General features: G+C 38.8%; 1 protein-coding gene and 1 pseudogene across 1 annotated transcript in view; both read left to right on the top strand.

Annotated features, from left to right (window-relative positions):
• NKAIN3 (sodium/potassium transporting ATPase interacting 3) overlaps positions 1 to 13,604 on the top strand; it is a 376,233-nt gene extending 362,629 nt beyond the window's left edge. The window contains exon 7 of the mRNA XM_078151776.1: positions 13,480 to 13,604. Coding sequence (XP_078007902.1) covers positions 13,480 to 13,604 — 125 coding nt within the window. The remainder of the gene's footprint in view (positions 1 to 13,479) is intronic.
• Positions 13,605 to 13,662: 58 nt separating this feature from the next.
• On the top strand, positions 13,663 to 15,261 carry LOC110219038 (alkaline phosphatase, tissue-nonspecific isozyme pseudogene; annotated as a pseudogene).
• The last annotated feature ends 10,893 nt before the right edge of the window (positions 15,262 to 26,154 follow it).

Below are 26,154 nucleotides of genomic sequence, written 5' to 3'. Positions count from 1 at the left end.
CTTGAAGACCACCCAATGAATCCTCCATGTCCAAATGAATCCCGGCTACAGTAACTCAAATTGTTAGGAGGTTTTCCCCAATGCTTAAAACTAAATTCTCTTCTTTACCAGTTCCACCTATTGCTCCTAGCCCTGCTCCTTGAAGCCAAGCAGAACAAAATTAATTCCTCTTCCATCAAACACTTGCAGTCAGATCTCACATCCCCCCTGAGCTTCTTCAACTAAACCTCATTTTCCTCAACTGCTTCTCATTTTATGCGAATTCTGGGCCCTTTACCAAACCAATTGCCCTTCTCTGGATACTCTGCGGCTTCTCAGTGTCCTCCTAAATTGTTTTACCCAGGCCGAATGCCATCCTCCAGATGAGGACTGAGAAGGACAGAGTAGAGGACTATCCGTTCCTATTCCTAAAGACTTTGCCTCTCAGTGGCGCCGTGACCTCAATCTTTACAGCTTCCATTCATCCACCGGGGCTATTAGCAGACTTTGCCTCCTTGACTTGAGTCTGTTCTTGCCCTAGCCTACTTCACTCTTCCCAATCTTTGGATCATTTTAACCTTTTGGCCATTATCACAGCTAGGACTTAAGTAACCAATCTACAATAATAAGAACTTAATTTCAAATAATAACTTAAATTTATTATTTATAAAGTACTTTCCTTCCAACTCCCCTATAAGGTAGGAAGAATGAATATTATTTACCCTATTTTTCAAATGAGGAAAAAACTATGTCTCTGAGAGATCAAGGGATTTACCTGATAGAGTGCCATGCCTGGAATCAGGAAGGCTCATCTTTGTGAGTTTAAATCCAGCCTCGGATAATTACTAGCTGTGTGACCCTGGGCAAGTCATTTAATCCTGTTTACCTCAGTTTCCTCATCTGTAAAATGAGCTGTAGAAGGAAATGGCAAACCACTCTAGTATCTTTGCCAAGAAAACCTCAATTGGGATCACCTAGAGTCAGACATGGCTGAAAAGCAACTGAACAAAAACTGAAACAAAACAAAAATTTCCCACAGCCACTGTTCCAAACCTTCTCTTCTTTCCTCAGGCCTTCAATACCAACCTCTCAACAGAAGACTTCACTCCATACTTTGCTGAGAAAATACAGACCATTCTCCATGAGCTTCCTCTCTTCCTTTTTCTGCACCTGAAAAGCCCTTGACATTACCCCCTCATTTTCTCCTATACTCTTATCTGATGATAAGCTAGGTCTTCTCCCCATCTGACATTATATAACAATCTATAGTTGACAAACTTTACTCTTTTTAATCCTCACAACACTGTGAGGTATGAAAGGTGCTATTATTTGCCTTCTTTTAAAATAAGGAAAATGGGGCTCAGAGAGATTAAATAACTTACCCAGGGTCACACAGTTAGTGTCTGAGCAGGGATATGAAGCCAAATTTTCTTGACTCAAAATCTAGTATGCTATCTATTATACCATTTTGCTTCTCATGCTCAGTTATTCCTATTATGTAATCCAACTAGGCTAAAAGGAATTACTACTGGTCATTATTGCTTTTCTGTTAATTTCATCCCATTATTGCCCATACCTTGATTTCTTTGGTGTAGGGCACTTTTTATGAGGAAACTCCTCACACCAAATGCAGGTCAGTACTTTCTTTGTATTTTATGGTCTTATAGAGTTGCTTGGGACACTAAGAGTCAGTGACTCACCCAGGGCCACCCAGCCTGTATGTGTTGAAAGCGAGCCTTATTACTAGGTCTTCCTCACAATGAGGATAGTACTCTATTATGTCATGCTTCCTCTCATAAGTCTCAGTAGTTCTTTTGTTGCCATGTTTCCAATTTTTTTATGAGTAAGTAAAAAAATGCACGTATGTATTTCCTTTGTCTGTTATCAGACAAAATAATAGCAATAAAACTTTGCATTTATATGGTACTTTACAGTTTTCAAAAAGTTTCCCCATAAATAATTAAATTTCATCTTTTCGACTTCTCCATGAGGGTCAGAGTAAGCAAGGATTATCATACTCAACTTACAAGTGAAGAAATTGAAGTGTAGAGAGGTTAAGGTGACCTTACCAGTTAACAGCAGAGTCAACCATAAAACCCAGGCATAGCTCTTGGTCCAGTAACCTTCCCATTAGAGTATACTATCAAAGATAATTTAAGATGGCATTGATTCTAGTCTAGGGCAATTAGATACCACGAGTAAAACCTTGACCTTTACCAGTTTTTGGCAACTCAACCTCAGGACACCAAAGGAACCATTTAGTTGTGTTTTATTGACTGATGATGGGAAGATTAATAATAATTAGTATGAATTTTTCACTTTTCAGATGGTTATTTTGGCTTTACTATGGACACATCCTCATGGAAGAAGATAGAGAAGCTATATATTGGGGAGCTAAAGCATCTAATTATTCCCCAGAAACTGAAATCTACTGGCAAACTATGAAAGTCCCTTTGTGCCATTAGATTTACAAAGACTTAGCTTTAAAAACTGACTATTCACACGTCCCATTAATCTATATCAGGAAGGGGGCATGAGTTTTGTGGTTGTAGCAAAGGAGCTGACAGGTTGAACTCCAGAATTCTGCTTCATTTTTTCCCTTCATTTCATTCAGGGACCATCAGCATCCTTGATTTTATTCTTTCTGAGACTCCCAATGCTGAATTTTTAAGTGGAACATGGTACAGCATAATAATTCCTACCTCTTGGGGAAATCTAAGATTCCATTTGAGAGATGCTAGAAGTGCAGAGTATTATTAGCAACAGGGATTCCTGTTGAATGAATATACATTCATTCTTCTAAGGCATAGGTTAAAAAATGAAATTGCTACATAACTCAATGGGAATTTACCAGCTAACATTCCAAAATGCTTTTAGGATCTTAGGGGGATGGGGAGGGGAAAAATGGTGAAAAGGATTAATATCTTCATCAATTCTCAGTGCAAAGTGCCTGGAAAAGAATAATAGGATACAGTCTTCATTCTTTGTTTAGGAATGTGAGGGTGAGAATTCCCACAGAAGTGAGTCCAGAAAATACAATGGATTTTCTCCCATTGTAGAAGAGTGGTGAATGGAATTTGATTATCGGTTTGTATTTTCCCATACTCTATTTGCTTTCATTATATACTACATTCTGACAAGCTTGGGTGTCTGGTACCTAAGCCCTTTAAGCATTTTGAAAATCCAAAATCAAAGGTTTAGAAGGACATGCACATACAAAGCATAGAGTAACTGTAAGAAAAGAAACAAAACAATTATAAAAAAGCAGACACAAAACCCACAAGGTATGTGAAAAGTTTTATATACATTGTCCCATTTTAGACATAAAATAACCCTGTAAAATATTTACTACAAGTTCTATTGTCTCTGTTTTGCATATGAACAAACTGAGGTTCGGAGAAACCTAGTTGACTTGCCACACAGTTTGTAATCAGAATTTGAACCCTGATCAGCCTCACTCCAAGGCAAGCAGTCCTCCATGCCCTCCCATTGATTTATTAACAGCTCCAGAGAGACAAATAACCCTATAGATTTCAATAGACACAGTGACTGATATTGATAACAATGACCCTGAGTCACGAGGAAAAGGTTTATTCATTTATTATGTTTAGTATCCTTTGTTTAACAGTAAGGTGCAGAAAATAGACCAACACTGGAGGCCAGAAGACTTGGATTTAAATCCTGCCTCTGACACCCACCATGAGCAAGTCAGGTAACCTCTCAATTTCCCCAGGTAACTCTCTGAGAGTATTAAATGTCTCACAATTTGCATTGGTGGAAGAAGTCTCGACAGCAGGAACTTTTGCAGATGAAATCAGAGGTCTAAATCTGGGGGAGATGGGGAGAGGTGAGAGAAGAGAATTCTCTATCCAGGGAGCCAGAGATATATGTTATACATTTTAGAAATATTTAATTCTCAAAGAGTTATAATTCTCTTGTTAAAGTTTTGAGGCATTGAAAGGTAAGCCATCATCTGTCAAACCCAGTTGCATTGTATTCTGCCTAAATGACCACTTCGTTAAGAGTGCCAAATAGCTGAGAGATTAACCATAGCTACACAGGCTGAGAAACTGGATTAGGAAGAAGGCATTGGTTTTCAAATATTGAAACGAGATAGTTCTCAGTCATCTTTCACTCCAGTAATCTCCTAGGTAAAAATTTATCCCGACAATTTAGCATAGCTATCCTTTGGTTGCTTGCATAGCTTGCCACAACTGCAGGGAAATGTATGTCACAGAGATGTTTTCCTCAAAGGAGGGGAAGGGAGTGGAAGGAAAGCCTTTTGCAGAGAGCAATGCTGGGGGTATGCTTTGGCTTTGAGAAGTATCATGACCCCCATTCTATCTCACATCCCCCCTACATGAGATACACTTGTTTTCTTTTTCATTTGTTCCTTAAGATCACCTGCCAAATGGAAGATCTGTCATGACTGATAGGAGCCAATTATGTTATATAGTGTCATGAGGTTAAATTAAAATCACATTTATCTAAGTTTAAAAGGCAAATAGCTCATCACCCATGGAAAACAGTTCTATTCTTTGGCTTACTTACCTTCCATGCCTCAGAGCGAGTTACAGATCAGCAAGTAATCTTTGTATGTACATAAGAGACCACTGTGTATAGTAAGGTACAATTGAGATGTTCATTGAATGAAGATTTGTCGGCTGTCACAGCTGCAGAGCTGTGTCAACCCTGCCATCTTATGGAAAAGATCAGAAATACTGAAAGTACTAGTTAGAAGAATTGGCATTTGAACACTGACTCCTAAACCAGGTCCTAAACCTTAACAATTTTATGAGAACAGAAAGCTTACATCCCAACTTATTCTATGTCCCTATACAACAGAAATCCTGCCCTTCTTCTTGGAGTTCTCATTCTTGGTTTCAATCAATATGCATCAATGAGTAACAACGAGCAACAAGTAAACATGCATTTAACAAGTACTCACTATGTGCCAGGAACTGTGCTAAACTCCAGGGATACAAAAAAGGGTAAAAACACAGTCCCTCAAGGACTTATATTCTAATTGAGAGAGACAACATGCAAATAATTATGTATATATAAATATACAAAATAAATTAGAGGTAATGTCAGAGGGATGGCGCCTAGCATTAAGGAGGACAGGGAAAGTCTTATGGAAGGTGGGATTTTAAATGAGACTATGAAGGAAGTCAGTTAAGCATGGGGGTAGCAAGGAGGCAAAAGCATATTCCATGCATGGGGAATAGTCATTAAAAAGGCATAGAGTCAGGAGTGGCACATACCTGTGATCTCTGCTGGGGAGGAGATGAGGCTAGCAGATGCCTTGAGTTTGGGAGTTCTGAGTTGCAGCAGACTAAGCTGATTAAGTGTTTGCCCTAAGTTCAACAATAAGGTGGGGAAGGAGGGAAGGGAAGGGAAAGGAAAAGGGAAGAGGGAGGAAAGGGAGACAGGAGGGAAGAAGGGATAAAACAAGGAACAGAAGAAAGGGAGGAAAGGGAAGGAAAGAAAGGAAAAGAGGAAGGAAGAAAGAGAAAAAAGAAAGAAGGAAGAATGGAAAGAGGGAGGAAAGGAAGGAAGGAAGGAAGGAAGGAAGGAAGGAAGGAAGGAAGGAAGGAAGGAAGGAAGGAAGGAAGGAAGGAAGGAAGGAAGGAAGGAAGGAAGGAAGGAGAAAGGAGAGGGAGGGAGGAAGGAGGAAGGAAAGAGGGAGGAAGGGAGGAAGGAAGGAAGGAAGGAAGGAAGGAAGGAAGGAAGGAAGGAAAGAGGGAGGGAGGGAGGGAGGAAGGGAGGAAGGAAGGAAGGAAGGAAGGAAGGAAGAAGGAAGGAAGGAAGGAAGGAAGGAAGGAGGAAGAAGGAAGGAAGAAGGAAGGAAGGAAGGAAGGAGGAAGGAGGAAGGAAAGAAGGAAGAAGAAGGAAGGAAGGAAGGAAGGAAGGAAGGAAGGAAGGAAGGAAGGAAGGAAGGAAGGAAGGAAGGAAAGAGGGAGGGAGGAAGGGAGGAAGGAAAGAGGGAGGAAGAAGGAAGGAAGGAAGGAAGGAAGGAAGGAAGGAAGGAAGGAAGGAAGGAAGGAAGGAAGGAAGGAAGGAAGGAAGGAAGGAAGGAAGGAAGGAAGGAAGGAAGGAAGGAATGCTTATGGCTGTCTGAGTGCTAAAAACAGTAACTAACATGTATGTATTAGGCTCATTCTTCACAACTCCAATGCTTCTGAGGCTCTGGCTGAAATACCACACACTAATATGTAGTTAGAGAATGAAGATTACAGGTGAGGCAAGTCAGGTTTATATGTATTCAAATAAAAAACACAATTTAAGTAAAAATGAGAGAAAATAAGGCAAGGGGAACTAATGTAGTGTTGCTTAGAATTAATTTCATTCCAGACCCACACTGTTACTGAAATTAGGGGGCTTCCCAAACCCACCCATTTTTCGTGTTCTTTAGTTTTTATTCATTAGAATAGATTAGAATTAGATCATTGTGAATAACACATTATTGAAATAGGGACTGAGACACTCTCTGACAAGAGCTGAACCTTGCTATATAAAACAGTACATTGCAGACCTAAGATAGAATGAAGGTTTGCTTACTGTACAGCTCTGCCATCTTATGGAAAAGATCAGAAGTTCCTGAAGTGCTTGACTATTTTTAACTTTTAAAATTTCTTTTTATTTTTTCTATTAAAAAGCATTTATTTATCTCTTTCCCTCCTGCCTTCCCCTTCCCCCTCTATGGACAAAGGAAAAACAAAAACAGAATCTCAAAGTCCATTTGACTTTATTTTTAAATGAAGATCGTTGATCAGAGAGCATAGTAATAAAATGATTTCCCTTCCTGTATATTTCTGCCAGTTTTTAACTTCCTCAGTTTAAACCAGCAGAAATCCCAGCAAGTCTGCTGATATTTAGAAGCTCCTCTATCCTATACAACCCCTGACAAAAATGTTACTTGCTTTTCTGATACTAGTGCTTGCCAAGTTTCATCAAGAATATGTTTGGGGATGTCAAACGTAGGTCTGGCTCTCCACAGTGCTTTAACCACCAGGCAATAAGACTTTATGATGAATCTCCTTCTTTTGTATGAATTTGAGACAAGCTAGCTCTCCGTGAATTGGGAAAGTCATATTGACTCATTTCTGGAACACTTTTATGTGACTTTTGATGGGCTGTGGAAAATAATGGTCTTTTTCCTTGTAAACTCGTATCTAGATTTGTTTGCACAGTTTGCTTTTTACATGTTATGTGTGGATGTGTATGTGTGTGTCTGTGTGTGTCTGTGTGTATCTGTGTGTGTGTGGGTAATACCATGTATATTATACTCACATTCAAATATGACCAGAAAATATTATGTATGGAAATACTATGTACATATTTTTATGTCTCTATGGACTCCTTGATTCTGGGTACAATGGAACATTAAGTTAGAGTAACAGAATTATTCTTTCCAACTATGAATAAAATCTACATTGAGGTAGAAAGTGGTTGTTGCTGTTTTCAGAATGCTGATACATTTGTTATTGTTGCTGTTTCTCTCGCCCCACCTATACCTATGTATATCTGTATGAATGGAAAACGCTTTAGGCAGAAACTGAACATAACCATAGTCAACAACTTAAATAGCAGGTGAATGTCTTGTATTTTAAATGTTTTCCACTGCCCTGGGTTATTTTCTAAAAATGTTTTATCCTGTGTCAAAATAAGCATTATACATTGGAAAAAGATCCATGATTCCTTTGGTTTGTGGGAATTCTCAATGAAGAAATTCTCTAACTCCCCTCTACCAATGCAGATAAGTAACTTCTCTAAATCTTATGATTTTTGAGGGTAGTGCTACTCTCTAAGTCACTAAAAGTGCCTTAAGTGACTTGTCCAGTGTCATATAGACATTACGTATCAGAGGTGAGATTTGAACCCAGGTCTTAATGACCATATGCACAAACTCTCTTATCTACTATTGCCACTTTTCTTCTCTACATGTTATTAGCAATAATCATATATTATTAATATTAATAATAATAATTTACATTTATAAAGGACTTTAAAAGTTACAAAGCTTTCTTCACAACAACTCTGGCAGGGATATAGTTCAACCCTCCCCACTTTGAAGATAAGAAGGGATAGAGAGGCGATGTTCTGGGAAGAATTGGAACCTAGGCCTCCTGAATCCAATACCAGGTTTTCTTCATAGTCAGGGTTTCAAGAAACCAAGTTGATGTTTTCCACCACCATGATTACTATGACAATAAAATCCAAGGTCCAAAAGTCCAACCATATAGATTCACATGATTTAGAGCTGAAAGGGACCTAAGAGGACAAATGTTTTATCTAGAGTTGTCTACCCTCTTTATGTTAATAAATATCACCTTTCTTTTCAAACTCTGAAAACTGAATTTTCAAAAATCTTTCTGAAATGTCAGAATATCAAAATCAAAAGACAGCTGATTAAATATAAAATAGCATCTAGGTTGTGCTGTTTTTCTCCAAATATTTTTTATTTAAAATCTGAATGCGAGTCTTTGTATATACTGAATGACAAAAAAAATGAGAGAGATTGGTGAGGATGATAATTAGTAAAATATCTTTATTTGAATTGAAAGAAAAGTTTAAAAAAGAAACCCCTTACAGTGAATATACAGAATAAGGTAAATATTAGACTTTATCTCTTTTATAAGGACCTCTAGCTAATTACGGAAAGGCCCATCACCAATAGGCTATATACTAGAGGAGGAATTCTCCTGCCATAGCCACCCATGACAAAAACAAAAATTCAAAATGCTCCTAACTCCTGTGTAGCCCCCTTCCACTTCCATAGTTTTTGGTGGCAAAGCAGTGGAAAGGGGAGCAGAGGAAGCTACAAAGTGCACAGGTGACCTATATATGTTAAACAGACATATAAATAATTCTTTAGTTTCAAAGAAAACCTATTTTGGATGATTAGTCTATATTCAGATTTGAGAGAACGGGGGAAAGTGTTGAAAGGCAAGACCTGTGGGGGTGGTAGTGGTAATTGGGGGTGGGGAACAGGAATCAAATTCCACCAATGGAAAGGGGATGCTCTAGGTTAGGGCCTTCTAAACAAGATCTCCTAGAGATAAGAGAATACATCAGGGACCTCATAGGAAGTTTCATTCAGGAAGAGTGGGTACCTCAGGGAATATTCTCCTCTGGGCAAGGGAGGTATTTATTGGGACCATGGCCTCTAAGCAAGGATAAGGGAAAAGGGAGAGAGTCTCAACTTTTCTTTCCAATCTGTCTCTCCTCTAACTTGGAGTTAAGTGAAGGAGTGTAAGTCTAGCTTTGCATGCTCTCTCTGTCTCTCTCTGCATATATGCATGTGTACATGTATGTGTGTGTATAATATGTAACCTAAGTCTCAAAGGCCATTGGTATAGGCCTCACTCCTCACTGGAAGAGATTGATTGTTCAATGCTCCCTGCTTTCATGAAGGACAGAGTTGCTGAAAGCTGGTAAGAAGAGACATACTGATCTTCCAGCTTAAAGTTTCAAGACAGAAGACACACAGGTCCAACCTCCCTTCAGCCTGAAGGTAGAGGAAGATTCTGGGAAGAAGCTAACATGTATAGGAGCTGGCCGTTTGGTCATGTCCCTATTACCAATTTTCTTCAAGGAATTTTCCCTTGGGAGATATGGGACACACTCTCTCCCTCTCTCTCTCTCTCTCTCTCTCTCTCTCTCTTAATTATCTTGCTCCAAAAGGGAAAGTTTATTCACTCTGTGTACATAGTCTGGAATATAGTCTCATATGTGTATTTTCTCTGATTTCTGTTTGCTATATCTTTGCACAAATGAGTGCATTTGCTATTTCTATGTGTGTTCACTGTGAAATTGGCAATTGGTGGTAAGGGTGTCCAGCCTTGGATATACTGCTTGATACCCTCCTTCCTCATTAAGCAATCAAGAGTATAGCTTAAAACTAAAAATTACTTCTAGACTAACAATATTTAAGGGAACAAATAGACACAATTCCAGCGTAATTATCCCTCTCATTGAAAGAGCAGAGTATCCAGCTTCCCAATCTACTGCTTACCTCCCTAGCAGGAATCAAAGTTCCCTTGGAAAAGGGTAGAGGGAGAAGATAGTCTAGCAGGGGGTGGGTAACCTGCAGCCTTTAGGCCACATGTGGCTTTCTAGGTTCTTAAGTGTGGCCTTTTGACTGAATCTAAATTTTTCAAAACAAATTCTTAAGGATTCAGTCAAAAGGCCACACTTAAGGACCTAGAAGGCCACATATCACCTTAAGGCCGCAGGTTCCCCACCCCTGCTAGACTATCTTCTCCCTCTACCCTTTTCCAAGGGGACTTTGATTCCTGCTAGGGAGGTAAGCAGAAGATTGGTCTAGAGATACCTATTTTTGCCTCTCTGTGACTCTCATCCAGACAGATTCATGTGGACACACATAATCTACATGGGCAAGACAAAACAGCCCTATCCCACCCCTAATAGATAGATGGGTAGAGAGAGAGAGAGCTATATACATCTCTATTTCTTTACATCATTCTATCTATCATCTAGCTAGCTAGCTAGCAGGATATATATACATATTTATGTATATATAAAATCATACACACACACACACACACACACACACAGACTCACACACACATCTTTGTCTCTCCTTCTGCCCTACCTCTGTCTCTTTCTTCCTATGGTTCCAATCTTCTTATATGTGACTACCCTCCCTGCACTCTATGATCCAGTGACACTATCCTCTTTGCTGTTCCTCCTACAGAACACTCCATTTCCCAGTTCCAGGCATCTTTACTGACTGTTCCCCATGCCTGGAATGCTCTCTCTCTTCATCTCTATTTTCTTGCTTCATTTGGTGCATTGAATCCTAACTAAAATTCTACCTTATACAAGAATCCTTTCCCAATCTCCTTTGATAATAATACCCTCCATCTGTCGATAATCTCCAGTTTATTCTGTATATCTTGTTTCTCCTCCCTATTACAGTTGGGCCAGGAGCCTCTCTCCTGCTCTCACTTTCTCACAGGTATCCTTAGGTTCAAGTAAGACCTATTAGACCTATGATTGGTATATAATCTGTTGTAACTTTCCTTAGAAGAATAATTTTATGCTTTATAGGTTTAGGAGCATTGTTAAGTATTTTATGAATCGTTGTGATAGATTTGTACGTGCATTACTAAGTTAGAAGTTCCCCTGTAGTCTAAGTATTTGAACATCTTTCTATTTTGTGAGGTACATTATTGCTCTCACTTTATGTACAAGATCTAAAAAGATTCCAGAATTACTGAGATGCAGCAGGTACTTTAACAAACCCACTTGTACAACAGGGGTAGGGAAAGCAAGCAAAGCATCAAAGCTGTTACATTTGTCAGTAGGTGACTGAAACACTGGCAAGGAGACCCATTATCTCACCCATAAACTGTAGTTCTTGGCTTTGAAGTCAGATATTCAGTTCCCATATTGCAGCACGTATACAAAGCTCAATTTCAAACACGACAGACAATATACTGATTCAGATATTCTAATCAGTTCTAAGATGCTGCCTGTCTGATATATATTGGGGCATAAGCCAATTATGAGTTCAGCATGCATTACCAGACAGGAAAAACTAATATGGCAGCAGATGTACTCTCTTGTAGGACTCAAGGTCTGAAGCCTTGGTAATACCATTGGTATCAGCCCCAGCGATAAGATAGCACAAAAAAAGATCTACAATCCACCAGGAGACAGGCTACTAACACAAAAGCATAGCTAGCATTTTGGGATTTGCATGGGAGAGTATTATACACTTTGTGACAAAAATTTTGTTGTGTTGAACCAAACCTCCTTGCTTCAGTTCCCAGTCAATAAGCATTTATTAAATATTTTCTTACTATGTGCCATTCAGTATACTAAAAGCTAGGGATAAAAGGAAAAGCAAAAAAGTAAAAATAAAAAACAAAACAAAAAAACAATCCTTGCTCTCTAGAGGCTCATGGCCCAACTGTAAGAGGAGAGAGAAACAAGATACATACAGAATAATATATACAGATGGAGGGTATTAGTATCAAAGGAGATTGGGAAAGGATTCTTGTATAAGGTAGAATTTTAGTTAGGATTCAATGCACCAAATGAAGCAAGAAAATAGAGATGAAGAGAGAGAGCATTCCAGGCATGGGGAACAGTCAGTAAAGATGCCTGGAACTGGGAGATGCAGTGTTTTGTAGGAGGAACAGCAAAGAGGATAATGTCACTGGATCATAGAGTACAGGGAGGGTAGTCACATACAAGTAGACTGGAACCATAGGAAGAAGTCAGGTTATGAAGGGCTTTGAATACCAGAGCATTTTATATTTGATATTAGAAATCACAGACAGTATAAACTTTAGCTGACTGAATAGAGAGTGATATAGTCAGACCTTCAATTTATAAAGAGTAATTTGATAGCTCAATGGAGGATAGATTGTGTAGAGAAAAACTTGAGACAGGGAGACCAATCAGCATGGCTATTGCAATAGTCCAGGCTTGAGGTGAGAAGGGCCAGTGTCAAGGTGGTGGCCATGTCAGAGGAGAGAAAGGGATATATACAAGTCATCTTCTGAAGGTGAAATTTCTACCCTACCATCTGGCATTCATTTCTAGAATCCTGATATCTTTGGTAGTGCCTGTAGTAAGTGTGGCCAGGACAGCTCTATACAGGGCATATGCAAAGTAAACAGAAGTGATTTGGGTGGGAGACCCTAATAACTTTAGGAATCTGGAAACTTCTTTTTAATCAATCAATAAACATTTATTAAGCACCTACTACATGCCAGGAGCTGGGGATACAAAAGCAAAAAAAGTCCCTCTCCTCAAGGAGTTCACAACAACATACAAATAAATATATACAAAGCAAGCTATGCAGGGATAAATTGGAAGGTATTAGAATTAAGAGGGTGTGGAAAGGCTTCCAGAAGAAGTATTTTATTTGAGAAATATTTTAGTTGAGACTTAAAGGAAGCTGGGGAAATCAGTAGGCAGAATTGAGGAGGGAGAGGTTCTAAGCATGGGGAATAGCAGGAGAAAACACCCAGAGCCAAGAGATGGAGTGTCTTATTTATGGAAGAGCTGGGAGGCCAATGTCACTGAATTGAACAGTACATAACAAGGAGTAATCTGATTAGGATCCAGAGCAGTCAGGTAGGTAAGAGGAGAACCAGGAGAGAGTGGTTTCCTGAAAACCTAAGAAGAGAGTGATGGCATTTGAGCTTACTCTTGATTTAAGCTAACGTTTCTAAGAGGTAGAGCTTAAGATGGAACGCATGGCAGGCTTGGGGGGAGCAGAGAGGTAGGAGACGGGAAATAGAAAGTAGGCCAGTTTGAATGCAAGTGCCTTGTGAGCAGAAACTGTTTCATTCATTGCATTTCTATTCTAATCACTTAACACAGTATGGAAAGTAGTAGGTGTTTAATGAATACACATTACTTGCTTGATTTGACTAGAGTATATAGTGAATTAGAGGGAGTGATATGTAATCAACCTAGAAAATTAGACCTGGTCATCCACTCTTGTGTACAACCCAGTGCGAAGGGGGACTTTGAATCCGAACCCAGGACTTCTGGCTCCCAGTTCAGCTCAGCTCTTAACTTGCACGGGGTCAGCGTCCAACTCTGACAAGAACGGGTTTGGCACGTCAGTGAACATCTGACCAGCTACACCCCAGATCTCCAGGCTCAGTCCAGTGGGCAGACCCACAGACTCTAGCCATGCTTCTTCTCCTCCTGGGCCTGCTGGCCAGAGCCTGCCTCTCCTTCCTTGTACCAGAGAAAGACAAGAATCCTCAGCATTGGAGGGACCAGGCACAGCAGACCCTTCAGGATGCCCTGGAGCTCCAGAACCTCAGCAGCAATGTAGCCAAGAATATGATCTTGTTTCTGGAAGATGGAATGGGGGTGTCCACTATGACCACTGCCCAGATCCTAGAAGGCCTGCTTCACCACATGCCCAGAGAGGACTTTCAGCTTGAAATGGACACGTTACCTTTTGTAGCTCTGTCTAAGACATACAACACTAATGCCCAGGTTCCTGATAGTGCTGGGATGACCACCACCTACCTTTGTGGAGTGAAGAGCAATGAAGGTATGCTTGGTGTGAGTGTTGCAGTCATCCGGTCACCGCGCAACACCACAAGAGGCAACAAGGTCATCTCCATCTTACACTGGGCCAAGAATGCTGGCAAATCAGTTGGCATTGTGACCACCACCCGAGTGAATCACTATGCCTAGTGCCACCTACGCCCACTCTGCTGATTGGGATTAGTATTCTGACAACAACATACCCACCCAGATCTTCAGTGAGGGCTGCAAGGACATTGCCCACCAGCTCATCCACGACATCCCAGATAGTGAAGTATTCATGAGTGGAGGCCAGAAATACATGTTTCCTAAGAACACAACTGCTGTGGAGTATGGGGACGATGAGAAGGCAAGAGGGACAAGGCTGGACAGGGAGGTCCTCCTCAATGTCTGGAAGGATAAGAAGTCTCTGAACAAGAATGCTCACTATGTCTAGAACCACATGCTAGAATTGGACTTGGACTGTGTGGACTTTGTCCTAGGACTCTTTGAGCCAATGGATATGAACTCAGCAGAAACAACCACACAGACCCATCCCTGACCAAGATGGTGGAGGTGTCCATCAAGATCCTGAGAAGGAACCCAAAGGGCTTTTTCCTGCTGGTAGAAGGGGACAAGATCGACCATGGCTACCATGAGGGAAAGGCAAACAAGCTTTGCATGAGATGGTGGAGATGGACCGAACCATCAGGCAGGCTGGCACTCTGATCTCCCTGGAGAACACCCTGACTATGGTTATACAGCAGACCACTCCCATGTCTTCACCTTTGGTTTCTACACCCCCTGGGGGAATTCCATCTTTGGGCTTGCTCCCATATTGAGTGACAGATAAAAAGCCCCTCACGTCTATCATGTATGGAAATGGACCTGGCTATAAGGTGTTGACTGGCGAGAGGGAGAATGTTTCCACTGTGGACTGACAACTATGAAGCCCAGTCAGCGGTACCCCTGCACCATGAAACACATGCGGGTGAAGATGTAGCTGTGTTTGTCAAGGGCCCCGTGGCTCATCTCCTGCATGGCGTCCATGAACAAAACTACATTCCACATGTCATAGCCTACACGTCCTGTATCAGGGCCAGCAAAGACCATTGCCAATTATCATCCTCAGCCAGACTGGGCCTACAACTAGCACTGACAGTGAGAAAAGTTGACCAGGGACCTGGGGCAAACAGCAGAATGATTGGAGAAGTGATTGAAAATACAAGTACCTATAGCATCTGGATATGAGCTCCTTGAGAGCAAGGCCTGTCTTCTGCCTTTATTTTTATTCCTAATATTTAGCATAGTGCTAAATGTGGGTACTTAGTAAGTGCTTGTTCATTTGACCTGATTTTCAAAGGTTACCAATAATTAGACTCAATACACAGAATAATACATACATTTTTTGACATGGCCAGTATGGGAATTTGTTTTCCTTAACTATACATATTTGTTATAAGCATATTGTTTTTCTTTATTTAATGGAAGGAAAGAAAATAAATGTTTATTGATTTAAAAAAAACCAAAAAAAGGAATAATAAATAACAGTCCTCAGACTACGGAGGAAAGCCATCTAGAAACAGTCAGGTTGGATTATGTCCTATGTAAAGTCAAGCTCAGCTTCTTCTTAGACATACTTCATACATGCTCAAATTCAGGCTAATAAACAGAAAAAAAAAGTGGAGGTGGGTGGAAGAAGAATCAAAATAAAAAAGCCCAAATCATTTTGATGCTAACCAAGACCATTAAATGTACCATTTAGATGTTAAATATTGAAATGGGGCTGCACAGATACCATGTAATTGCACCTGTGGTTTACTAATCCAACAAAGTAATAGCAAATAGCATGATCAGAAATTTCGAGAAATTGCACAGGCTTTTCAACCCAGCTTTCCAACATGAGCACATTGCCATACTTAGTGGTATCAAGTGAAATGGCACTTTGATCAGCTGCTTAATACATCAGGGTTCAACTAATCTGAAGGAAAAGACAGATGGCTTATGGACATCTGAGAGCATTTTAATATTAACCAAATAAATGAAGATTGGAGGGGAGTGTCAAAGGCATATCCTATTGAATGCTTAATCATGCAAAGTGGATATTCCAAATGTTTATTTCCAATAATCTTTTGCGATTTGTCTAGATTGGCTTCAGCCGGGAAGCAATGGTTTGAAATAAATTAGAAGTAGCCTAAGAGAAAGTGGACTGTGAACTAGCCAGGATTCCTACAAATATTGAAAATAATGTTTTTGTTGTTTGTTGTTGTTAAGTTGTTTTCAGTCATATCTGACTCTTCATGACCCCATATGGGGTTTTCTCGGCAAAGGTACTGAGGTAGTTTGCCATTTTCTTCTCCAATTCATTTTATAGATGAGGAAACTAAAGGAAACATGGTTAAGTGACTTGCCCAGGGCTGCACAGCTAAAAAGTGTCTGAGGCTAGATTTGAACTCAGGAAGATGAGTCTTCCTAACTCTAGGCCATCACTCTATCCCCTATCTGACTGTGCCACTTTTCCAGGATACAGATGTTGTATATTGGATACATCATTAAGCAAAGAGCATAGAAGGATTCATTTAAAAAATAAAAATCAGCTGTCTTGATAGCACTGATGTTCTTTCTGTTCAAAGCTGTTCCATGATGTGCTATATTTCTCTCATTCTGATATTGTATATCAAGAAATATTGAAAATAAACCTTATTCTATATAACCACTTCCAATTATTAGGAATTTCCTAACTATTCTATCTGTTAGAACTCCACCACAAATTTTATTTTTAAGTACAGAAATGAAAGAAACTGCATTTAAGCATCAGCTTCCAACACAACAGAACCTGGTTGTCACATAGGAAGAAAAGAAGGAAAGTAACAAGTATTTATTAAGCCCCAGCTATGTGCCAGACGTTGTGCTAAGCGCTTCACAAATATTTTCTCTGTTGATCCTCACAACCTGCCTAGAAGTTAGCTGCTATTATTAACTCCATTTTACACTTGAGAAAACTGAGGTATATAATGTTAAGTGACTTGCCCAGGGTCACACAACTAGTGAGTGTCTGAATTAAGTTTGAACTCAGGTCTTCCTGACCCCAGGCCCATGGGTCTATCCCAGGGGTCTAACTACCCCTGGATATGGCGTAGGCTATATTCTTTGTTTCCAACTGGCTTGCTATGCTTTGAAGATGGCTTTTTTGTCTATTCTAAAGACTTTTTAATGACTTGTACTTTGATTTTTAAGCTGCCATAGTCTCTGATATAATTTTTTAGCCCAGTGCAGAAAAAGTAACAAGGTAAATGAAGGTCTCATAACTTGAAAGTGTCCAAAGGCAAGCAGTAGTGAGTCAACTATCACTTATTAAGGGTCTACTATGTGCCAGGCACTTTGTTCAGCACTAGGGATGCAAAGAAAGGGGGGAAAACAGCCCCTGTTTTCAGGGAGCTGTTAGTCTAATGGGGAGAGATAGCATTTGTGCAAACAAAATACATAGAGGACAAATTAAAAGTGGCCTCAGAAGGAAGGCATTAAGATTAAGGAGGACTGGGAAAGACTTTCTTTTGCAGAAAGTGAAACTTTAGCTAAGTTTTGAAGGAAGCCAGAGAAGCTAAGAGATCAAGATGATGCAGGAGAGAGCTCCAGACACGGAAAAAGCCAGAGAAAACTCTCCCAGTCAGGAGATGGAGTGTCTGAGATGAACAACAAGGAAGCCTGTGTCACTGGATTGTAGAGTGTGGAGGAAAGAGTATGGGTTAAGAAGACTATAAAGGTAAAAAAGGAGACAGGTTAGGTTAGGAAGGGCTTTAAAAGTTGAACGGAGGATTTTATGCTTGATCCTGGAAGTAATAGACCACCAGAATTCATTGAATAGTATAGAAAGAAAATGTTTCTCTTCTGCCTGCCCTTTGGGGTCCGTGCTTCCTTTTTACTGAACACACTCCCTTTTGTTTGAACTAAACCCCAACCACAGCTATCAACTGGCATTGAAGTATCATGAAATAAGGGCTACTCATCGTCAATGCCAATGCTGTTTGATCTCAGGCAGGCAGATTCTCTCCTTTTTGTCCCTCTCCCTTCATATATTTCATATAATGCCCATCCTTTACAAGCCCAGCACTGAGCTATAACAAGACATTATCAAAACCAGTTCCTTCACTGTAAACTGATGGGGTTGAAGAAAATCAAGTAGGAAAGTTGAAAGGTTGTCTAGTCCAACTTTCTCATTTTACAACTGGGAAAACTAAAGCCCAGAGAGATAAACTGATTTGCTCACAATCACGGAGGTTGGAAGAAGTGGAGAAAGAATTTGAACTCAGGTCCTACCACTACAAATCTGATGCACTTTCTACTGTTCCACATTGATATTTAAGGTGCCTTCATCTATGATCCTAGTGTCCTCCATAATATAAAAATTGAAAGGGGCCTCAGGGAGTTTACAGAATGATGGAAGAGCCTAGTGTTCCCACAGGTAGAAAGACCTGCAGGAAGATCAGTATGTAAATCTATATTGCAAATGTTACCTTTGTTTCTCTTATGGAACTGGGGAAAGATGTGTTTCTAGATTTATGTTAGTTTGTAAACTCCTTGAGGGAAAGGACAGTCTTTTGTCTCTTTTTGTATTATCAGCATTTAGTGCACTTCCTAACACATAGTAGGTATGTAATAAATGTTGATTGATTGATTCTTGTCTCCAGAAGACAGAACTAGAGCAATTGGTGGCAGTTATAAGGAATCTCATTTTAATTTATGATAAAGAGCAACTTAAAAATTGAAGTATCATGAAAATAGAATGAACTGTTTCTTGATCCTGTCACTAGAAATATTTAAACAAAGGCTGGATGACTACTTTTTTAGGGATCTTGTAGAGGGAATTCACCCATGAGTCTGAGTTGGAATGGGTGACCTCTAAGGTCTCTTCTAGTAGACTTCTAGGATTTTTTGTTGTATGTTGAAAAAGTTTGACCCAAAGAAGTTTAAATGAAATGTTCTAGATCATGCAATGTTGCAGAATTGGAATTAGCAAGAAGTTTGTATTTACATTATAAAATACAAGACAGAGTTTAGATGGCATTCATTTCAAATCATTCATGAAATTCTACAGAGAAAAGGGAAATTGACCAATCAGAATTAATAGCTATCTTCTAGATTAAAAAATGTAAAAATGACATAATTCAGTAAACTAATAAGGTTCCAAGGATTCCAGTTGTCCTAATTAGAAATGACAAGACCTAAGATTATATTATCATAATATATTTGCATTGAATTACTTTACTCATTTTTATAACAATCGATATGGCTGAATTTAAATAAAAATATTTGCCTTTCAGGGAGAAAAACAGTGAAAGTATCAAGCAAATTGCATTCAGCAAGACTTAAAATGTTACTGAAAAATAATCCACTCATTTCTGATATTATTTTTAATGATTTTTTTTATATTCAACATAGAAGACTGTGAAACTTAACCATGATATTTTAACTGCACTATTTACATATCACTGTCTGGTTCATTTCTTATTTATATAGTGTCCTTTCTTTCTGAAAATGAAATTATTACACTGAAAATATAAAACATATGGCAAGAAAATGGTATAAATAATCTCGATCTATCATTACTCTTTTTCTAAACCACTATTTTGAAGTACTACAATCAATGTGAGGGTAGAGGGTAAGAGTTCTTGGCTTCATTAAAGTAAAGAAAGCTTGAATTCAAATCCCACCACTAATTCTTCCTAACCACAAAGTAAGTCATTTAACCTTTGGTGCCTCAGATAACCTTTTGAGGATCTAGCTACTGAGCTATACAGGGACTGAAATTTGCATGTTGGGAGCAGAGGGAATTCCCATATTGGGAATTGTGATACTGTCCTTTAATGAGTTTAGATGGATGCTGTTTCAGCTGGTTGTTTTTATGCCAGTATCTAGAGGTCAAACATAATGTCATTTTAGGAAAAAAAACATTTATTTTATTGATAATTATTTACATATGAAATTTTTTTAATAAAATAACTATTTTTCAAAGGCATGTAATTTGGCTCAGAGTAATCACGCTTAATTAGCAAAAGTTAAAAATGCCCATACCCTGGAACTACTTCCATTAACTAAAATAAAAACAGCAGTTGATGTGTTACAACCTACTTTAGGATACTATTTACATTTTTAAAAAACATTGATGTATGACATTATCAGAAACTAGAAAGGATACAACACTTCCCCCCTCGGAATTGTAAAATTCTTCTTTGCTATTTTTTTAAAGCATTAGAGAAAATTTTTGTGTGCTAGGGTATAAATAGAAATGTTCTACCAGCGTGAGTTAACTATATATAAATCATGGCAAATTTACCTCATTTACTTTTCTAAAAACATTATTTGGCTGGTAGACTAAGAAAGTGTTGTAGACTAATTTACTTGGCCAAGGTACGCTTTGGGGCTTAAAATACATTAATGGAGGGCAACTAGGTAGATAGAGCTCTGGACTCAGGAGGACCTGAGTTCAAATCTCGCCTCAGACACACAACACTTACTAGTTGTAAGTCACTTACAGGGTAAGTCACTTAACCCTGATTGCCTCACCAAAAAAAAAAGCAAAAAATAAAAAAAAATAAAATACATTGATGGAAGGTCCAGAATATCAAGAGAATTAATGAAAAGAAATACGAGGGAAGGTGGCCTAGCTGTACCAGATCTTCAACTGTATTATAAAGCAGCAATCATCAAAACTACTTGGTATTGGCTAAGAAATAGAGTGGTGGATCAGTGGAATAGGTTAGGTATGAAAGACACAATAGTCAATGACTATAGCAATCTACTGTTTGATAAATCCAAAGATTCCAGTTACTGGGATAAGAACTCACTATTTAACAAAAACTTCTGGGAAAACTGGAAAACAGTATGGCAGAAGCTTGGTATAGACCAGCATCTCATGCTATATACCAACATACAGTCTAAAGGGGTGCGTGATTTAGATAAAAAGGCTGATACCATAAGCAAACTAGGAGAGCAAGGAATAGTTCACCTGTCAGAACTATGGAGAAGCGAAGAATTTATGACCAAATAAGAGCTAAGAACGTTATGAAATGCAAAATGGATGATTTTAATTGCATTAAATTTAAAAGGTCTTGCATAAACAAAGCCAATGCGACCAAGATTAGAAGGGAAGCTGAAATAGGAGAAATAATTTTTACAGCTAGTGTCTCTGATAAAGGCCTCATTTCTAAAATATAGAGAGAATTGGGGCAGCTAGGGGGCTCAGTGGATAGAGCACTGGCCCTGGATTCAAGAGGGCTTGGGTTCAAATCCAGCCTTAGACACATAACTTACTAGCTGTGTGACCCTGGCAAGTCACTTAACCCCATTGCCCAGCCAAAAAAAATATATTAAAATACATAGAGAACTGAGTCAAACTTATAAGAATACAAGTCATTCTCCAATTGATAAATGGTCAAAGGATATGAACAGGCAGTTTTCAGATGAAGAAGATGCTCTAAATCACTATTGATTAGAGAAATGCAAATAGAAACAAGTCTAAGGTACCACATCATACCTATCAGATTGGCTAACATGACAAAACAGGAAAATGATAAATGTTGGAGAAGATGCGGGAAAATTGGAACACTAATGCATTGTTGGTGGAATTGTGAACTGATCCAACCATTTTGAAGAGCAATTTGGAACTATGCCCAAAGGGCTATAAAACTGTGCATATGGGGCTGCTAGGTGGTGTAGTGGATAGAGCACTGGCCCTGAAGTCAGGAGGACCTGAGTTCAAATCCAGCCTCAGACCAAACACTTGACACTTACTAGCTGTGTGACCCTGGGCAAGTCACTTAACCCCAATTGCCAAACAAACAAACAAACAAACAAAAACAAGAACTGTGCATACCCTTTGACCCAGTAATACTTCTTGGTCTGTATCCCAAAGAGATCATAAAAATGGGGAAAAGACCCACACGTACAAAAATATTTACAAGCAGCTTTTTTTGTGGTAGCCAAAAATTGGAAATTAAGGGGATGCCCATCAATTGGGGAACAGCTGAGCAAGTTGTGGTATATGAATGTAATGGAATACTATTGTGGTATAAGAAATGATGAGCAGGCAGACTTCAGAAAAACCTGGAAAGACTTGTATGGTCTGATGCTGAGTGAAGTGAGCAGAACCAGAAGAACATTGTGCACAGCAACAGCCACGTTGTGCAATGACTAACTTTCATAGACTTGGCTCTTCTCAGCAATGCAAGGATCTGAGACAACATTGAAAAATACAAATCATGAGATTATTAGCCAATCCAATAGGTGTAAGGTGGTACCTCAGAGTTATTTTAATTTTGCATTTCTCTAATCAATAGTGATTTAGAGCATTTTTTCATATAACTGTAGATAGCTTTAATTTCTTTTTTGTAAAAATTCTTATTCATAAGCTTTGATTATTTTTAACTGAAGAATGACTTATATTTTTATGTTTGACTATATATTTGAGACATAAGGCCTTTATCAGAAACACTTGCTCTAAAAATTGTTTCTCCTATTTCTGCTTCCTTTCTAATCTTGGTTGCATTGGTTTTGTTTGCACAAAAACTTCTTAATTTAATGTAATCACAATTATCCATTTTGCATTTCATAATGCTCTCTCTCTTTTGTTTGGTCATAAATTCTTCCCTTCTCCCTAGATCTGACAGGTAAAGTACTTCTTGCTCTCCTAATTTGCTTATGGTATCAGCTTTTATGTCTAAATCATGCACCCATTTACACCACATGTTGGTAGATAATGTGAGACGTTGGTCTATTCAGAGTTTCTGCCATACTATTTTCCAGTTTTCCCAGCAGTTTTTGTTAAATAGTGAGTTCTTATCCCAGAAGCTAAAGTCTCTGGGTTTATCAAACAATAGATTACTGTAGTCATTTACTACTGTGTCTTGTGTACCTAATCTATTCCACCAGTCTACTACTCTATTTCTTAGCTAGTACCAAATAGTTTTGATGATTGTTGCTTTATAATATAATTTTAGATCTGGTATGACCATGCCACTTTCCTTTGCATTTTTTTTTCATTAATTCCCTTGATATTCTTGATCTTCCAGATGAATTTTATTTTTTCTAGCTTTATAAAATAATTTTTGGTAGTTTGGTATGGCACTGAATAAGTAAATTAATTTATGTATAATTGTTATTTTTATTATTTTAACTCAGCCTATCCATGAGCAATTGATACTTCTCCAATTGTTTAGATCTGATTTTATTTGTGTGAAAAGTGTTTTGTAATTGTATTCATATAGTTCCTGCGTTTGTCTTAGCAGGTAGAATCCCAAATATTTTACATTGTCTATAGTTATTTTAAATGGAATTTCTCTTTCTATCTCCTGTTACTGGGCTTTGTTGGTGATATATAGAAATGCTGGTGATTTGTGTGGGTTTGTTTTATATCCTGCAACTTTGCTAAAGATGTTAATTATTTCAAGTAGTTTTTTAGTTGATTCTCTAGAATTCTCTAAGTATAACGTTGTATCATCTGCGGAGAGTGATAGCTTGTTTCCTCATTGCCTATTCTAATTCCTTCCATTTCTTTTTCTTCTCTTATTGCTAGAGCTAACATTTCTAGTACAATATTGAATGATATTGTGAAACAATATTCACAATTATGTTGTGAAACATCGTTGTTTCACCCCTGATATTACTAGGAAGACTTCTAGCTTATCCCCATTACAGACAATGTTTGCTGATAGTTTTAAATAGATACTACTTACCATTTCAAGGGCTGAGTGGAGTCTTTACTTAAAGTTACCTCTTTTGCTAAGCTAATTAATTCTCCTTCCAATTTTTTTCTTCCATAATATTCATTTCCTTTCTCATTTTTCCCTCTAATTTTCTAGTTTGATTTTTAAAATGATTTTAGCCCACTCATTTCTGCCATGATTTTCATTGCTTCCAGGGATTCTGGTTGGACTCTGCCCAAGGCCCAAGCTGTGTTTTGCTTTCAGGTTATGCAAAGAGATGTTTTGGAAATCATTCTCTCTTCCTGGGTTTATATCTTGAGCATCCTTATCACCATAATATCTCTTTATGGTGGGAATCTTTTTGTTTGTTTGTTTGCTCATTGTTTTACACTGCTTCATGACTTGAGATTACGTTAGGTGAGCTTTTGTTCTCTTGGGTCCTTTTACTACTTTCTGAGTGTTGTATTATTCCCAGATCTTAATTACAGTTCAGGCTGGAGACCTCAAGTATTTATCTAAGGTAAAATCTGATCACTGTTCTTCTTGGTATTCTAAAAGTTCCTGACCTGGATTTGGGTCTGAGCAGCCATGCAGTTGTTTTGCTCCTAGCTGGAAGTTCCAAAAAATCCTACCCCTCACACTTTACCCCACCCTAGACAAAATCCCCTCCTCAATTTATCCCTGGCTCTGTGATTTTTGTAGTAAGTGACAATGTTGACAATTGATAGCTGTTCCTGTAGCCTACACATAGTAATTTGGTATTTTTTCCTGTTCTTTGGCATGACTTTTTCTTTTCTGTCCCTATGCACTAGAATTCTCCAAGCAGCATACTCCAGGCCAGACCTGGTCTCCAGTGTCCACAGACCTCTTTGTCTGTCTCTCTATGCCTGCCTGGGTGGGCAAATAACTCACTGTGATTTTTTTTTTTTAATTTCCAGACCAAGGCTCAGGCTGATATGTTTTTAGATCTTTGTGGCAGAGGTGTGGGGGAGGGCTCAGTTGTTCTTCCTGCTACTCCACTATGTTCCACCTAAGTGGAGTCTTAAAGACAAAGGCTCTGAAAGACAGATAAGAATAAGAAAGGAAGCAAGTGCTTTCCAGGCATGGGGGATGGCCAGTACAACTGTGTGGCAGCATGTTTATTTCAGGAAAAAAACTAGTAGACCAGTTTCACTGTATGTAGAGTGTATGTGATGGGGAATATTATAATAATGGACCCCTAGAAGGCCCTGGACTTTCCCAAGTGGCCCAGTTTCCTAGTGTTTCACCTGGGGCACCCAGCCCTTCCCAATTAATCCTTTCAACTGCCCTTTCATTGTGACCCTCATTGTCTATACCTGGCCCCACCCTAGATTGCCACTCCTTGATTCCATCTAGGAATCCTTCCACTTGGCCCAGGTCCCTGGCATTCACCTGGGGCACCTGGTCCTTCTGAGTCCTTCTCTGTTACCTCCCAGTCACCCAAGCTATTGGCTACTTCTTGACTACTGTATATAAGTATCCATCTTGCCCCCCACTAAATCACTCAGATGTCTTGAGAATCTGGCCCATTCCTATTGGCAATATAATAAACCTTGTCTTCAGCTGAAAGAAGGCTTGGGTTGAATTCATTGAAGGTAGGACCTGAATCACTTGTCCTTGAATTTCAGGGTCCCAGCACCACTAAACCTCAACATATAAAAAGGGGAAATGTGTAATAAGGCTAGAAGGGAAAGGAGATAAGTTGTGGAGAGACTAAAACACTATCTTAAGTAGTTTGTATTTTATCCTAAACATCATAGTGAATGACTGTAGGTTTTAGAGAATGGGGAAGTGGCATAGTTAAACCAAAAAGCAGGGAGGTATAGCTAACATTTTAAATGACAAAATGAGAATTCAGAAAGATCTCAACAAAATTAAATGATGCATTAAAAAACCACAAGGGGAAATGTGTAGGGATAAACAAAGTGTTGCATTTGGGTTCAAAAATTCAATTGCATATGTACAAAATTGACTTTATTAAAACATTTATGTCTTAGAAATTTTCATTCGCTATAATCTCACCACAATGAGTTAACAAAGTGATATAGTTAGGGGAAAAAAAAGATAATTCAATCCTAAGAAACATTCATAGAAATACAGTGCCCAGGTAAAGGGAAGTAACAGTTGTATGTTATCATTACTAGTCCTCCAACCTAGTTAAACCACATTTCAAGTACTCTATTCAGTTCTGGGTACCACTTTTAAAAGGGAGATTGACAAACTGTAATATGCCCAGATGAGAGTGAGCAAGGTGGTGAAGGGTCTAGAAGAGAGTATGTCAAAGGGTGTGCCATGTCATACAAGTATAGCACAGGTTTTGCCAGGCATCCTGTGATTCGTATGGAATACACATTTGTAACGTACAGGGGCAGGCGCAAGTCTCTCAATTCTCTTTAAAAGTTACCAATGTGTCATAATTCTT

Source organism: Phascolarctos cinereus, unplaced genomic scaffold (genome assembly GCF_003287225.1).
Source record: "Phascolarctos cinereus isolate Bilbo 61053 unplaced genomic scaffold, phaCin_HiC Scaffold_4;HRSCAF=312, whole genome shotgun sequence".
NCBI lineage: Eukaryota > Metazoa > Chordata > Mammalia > Diprotodontia > Phascolarctidae > Phascolarctos > Phascolarctos cinereus.
Note: the sequence above shows the minus strand (reverse complement) of the source record. Positions and strands in the feature narration are given on the sequence as shown.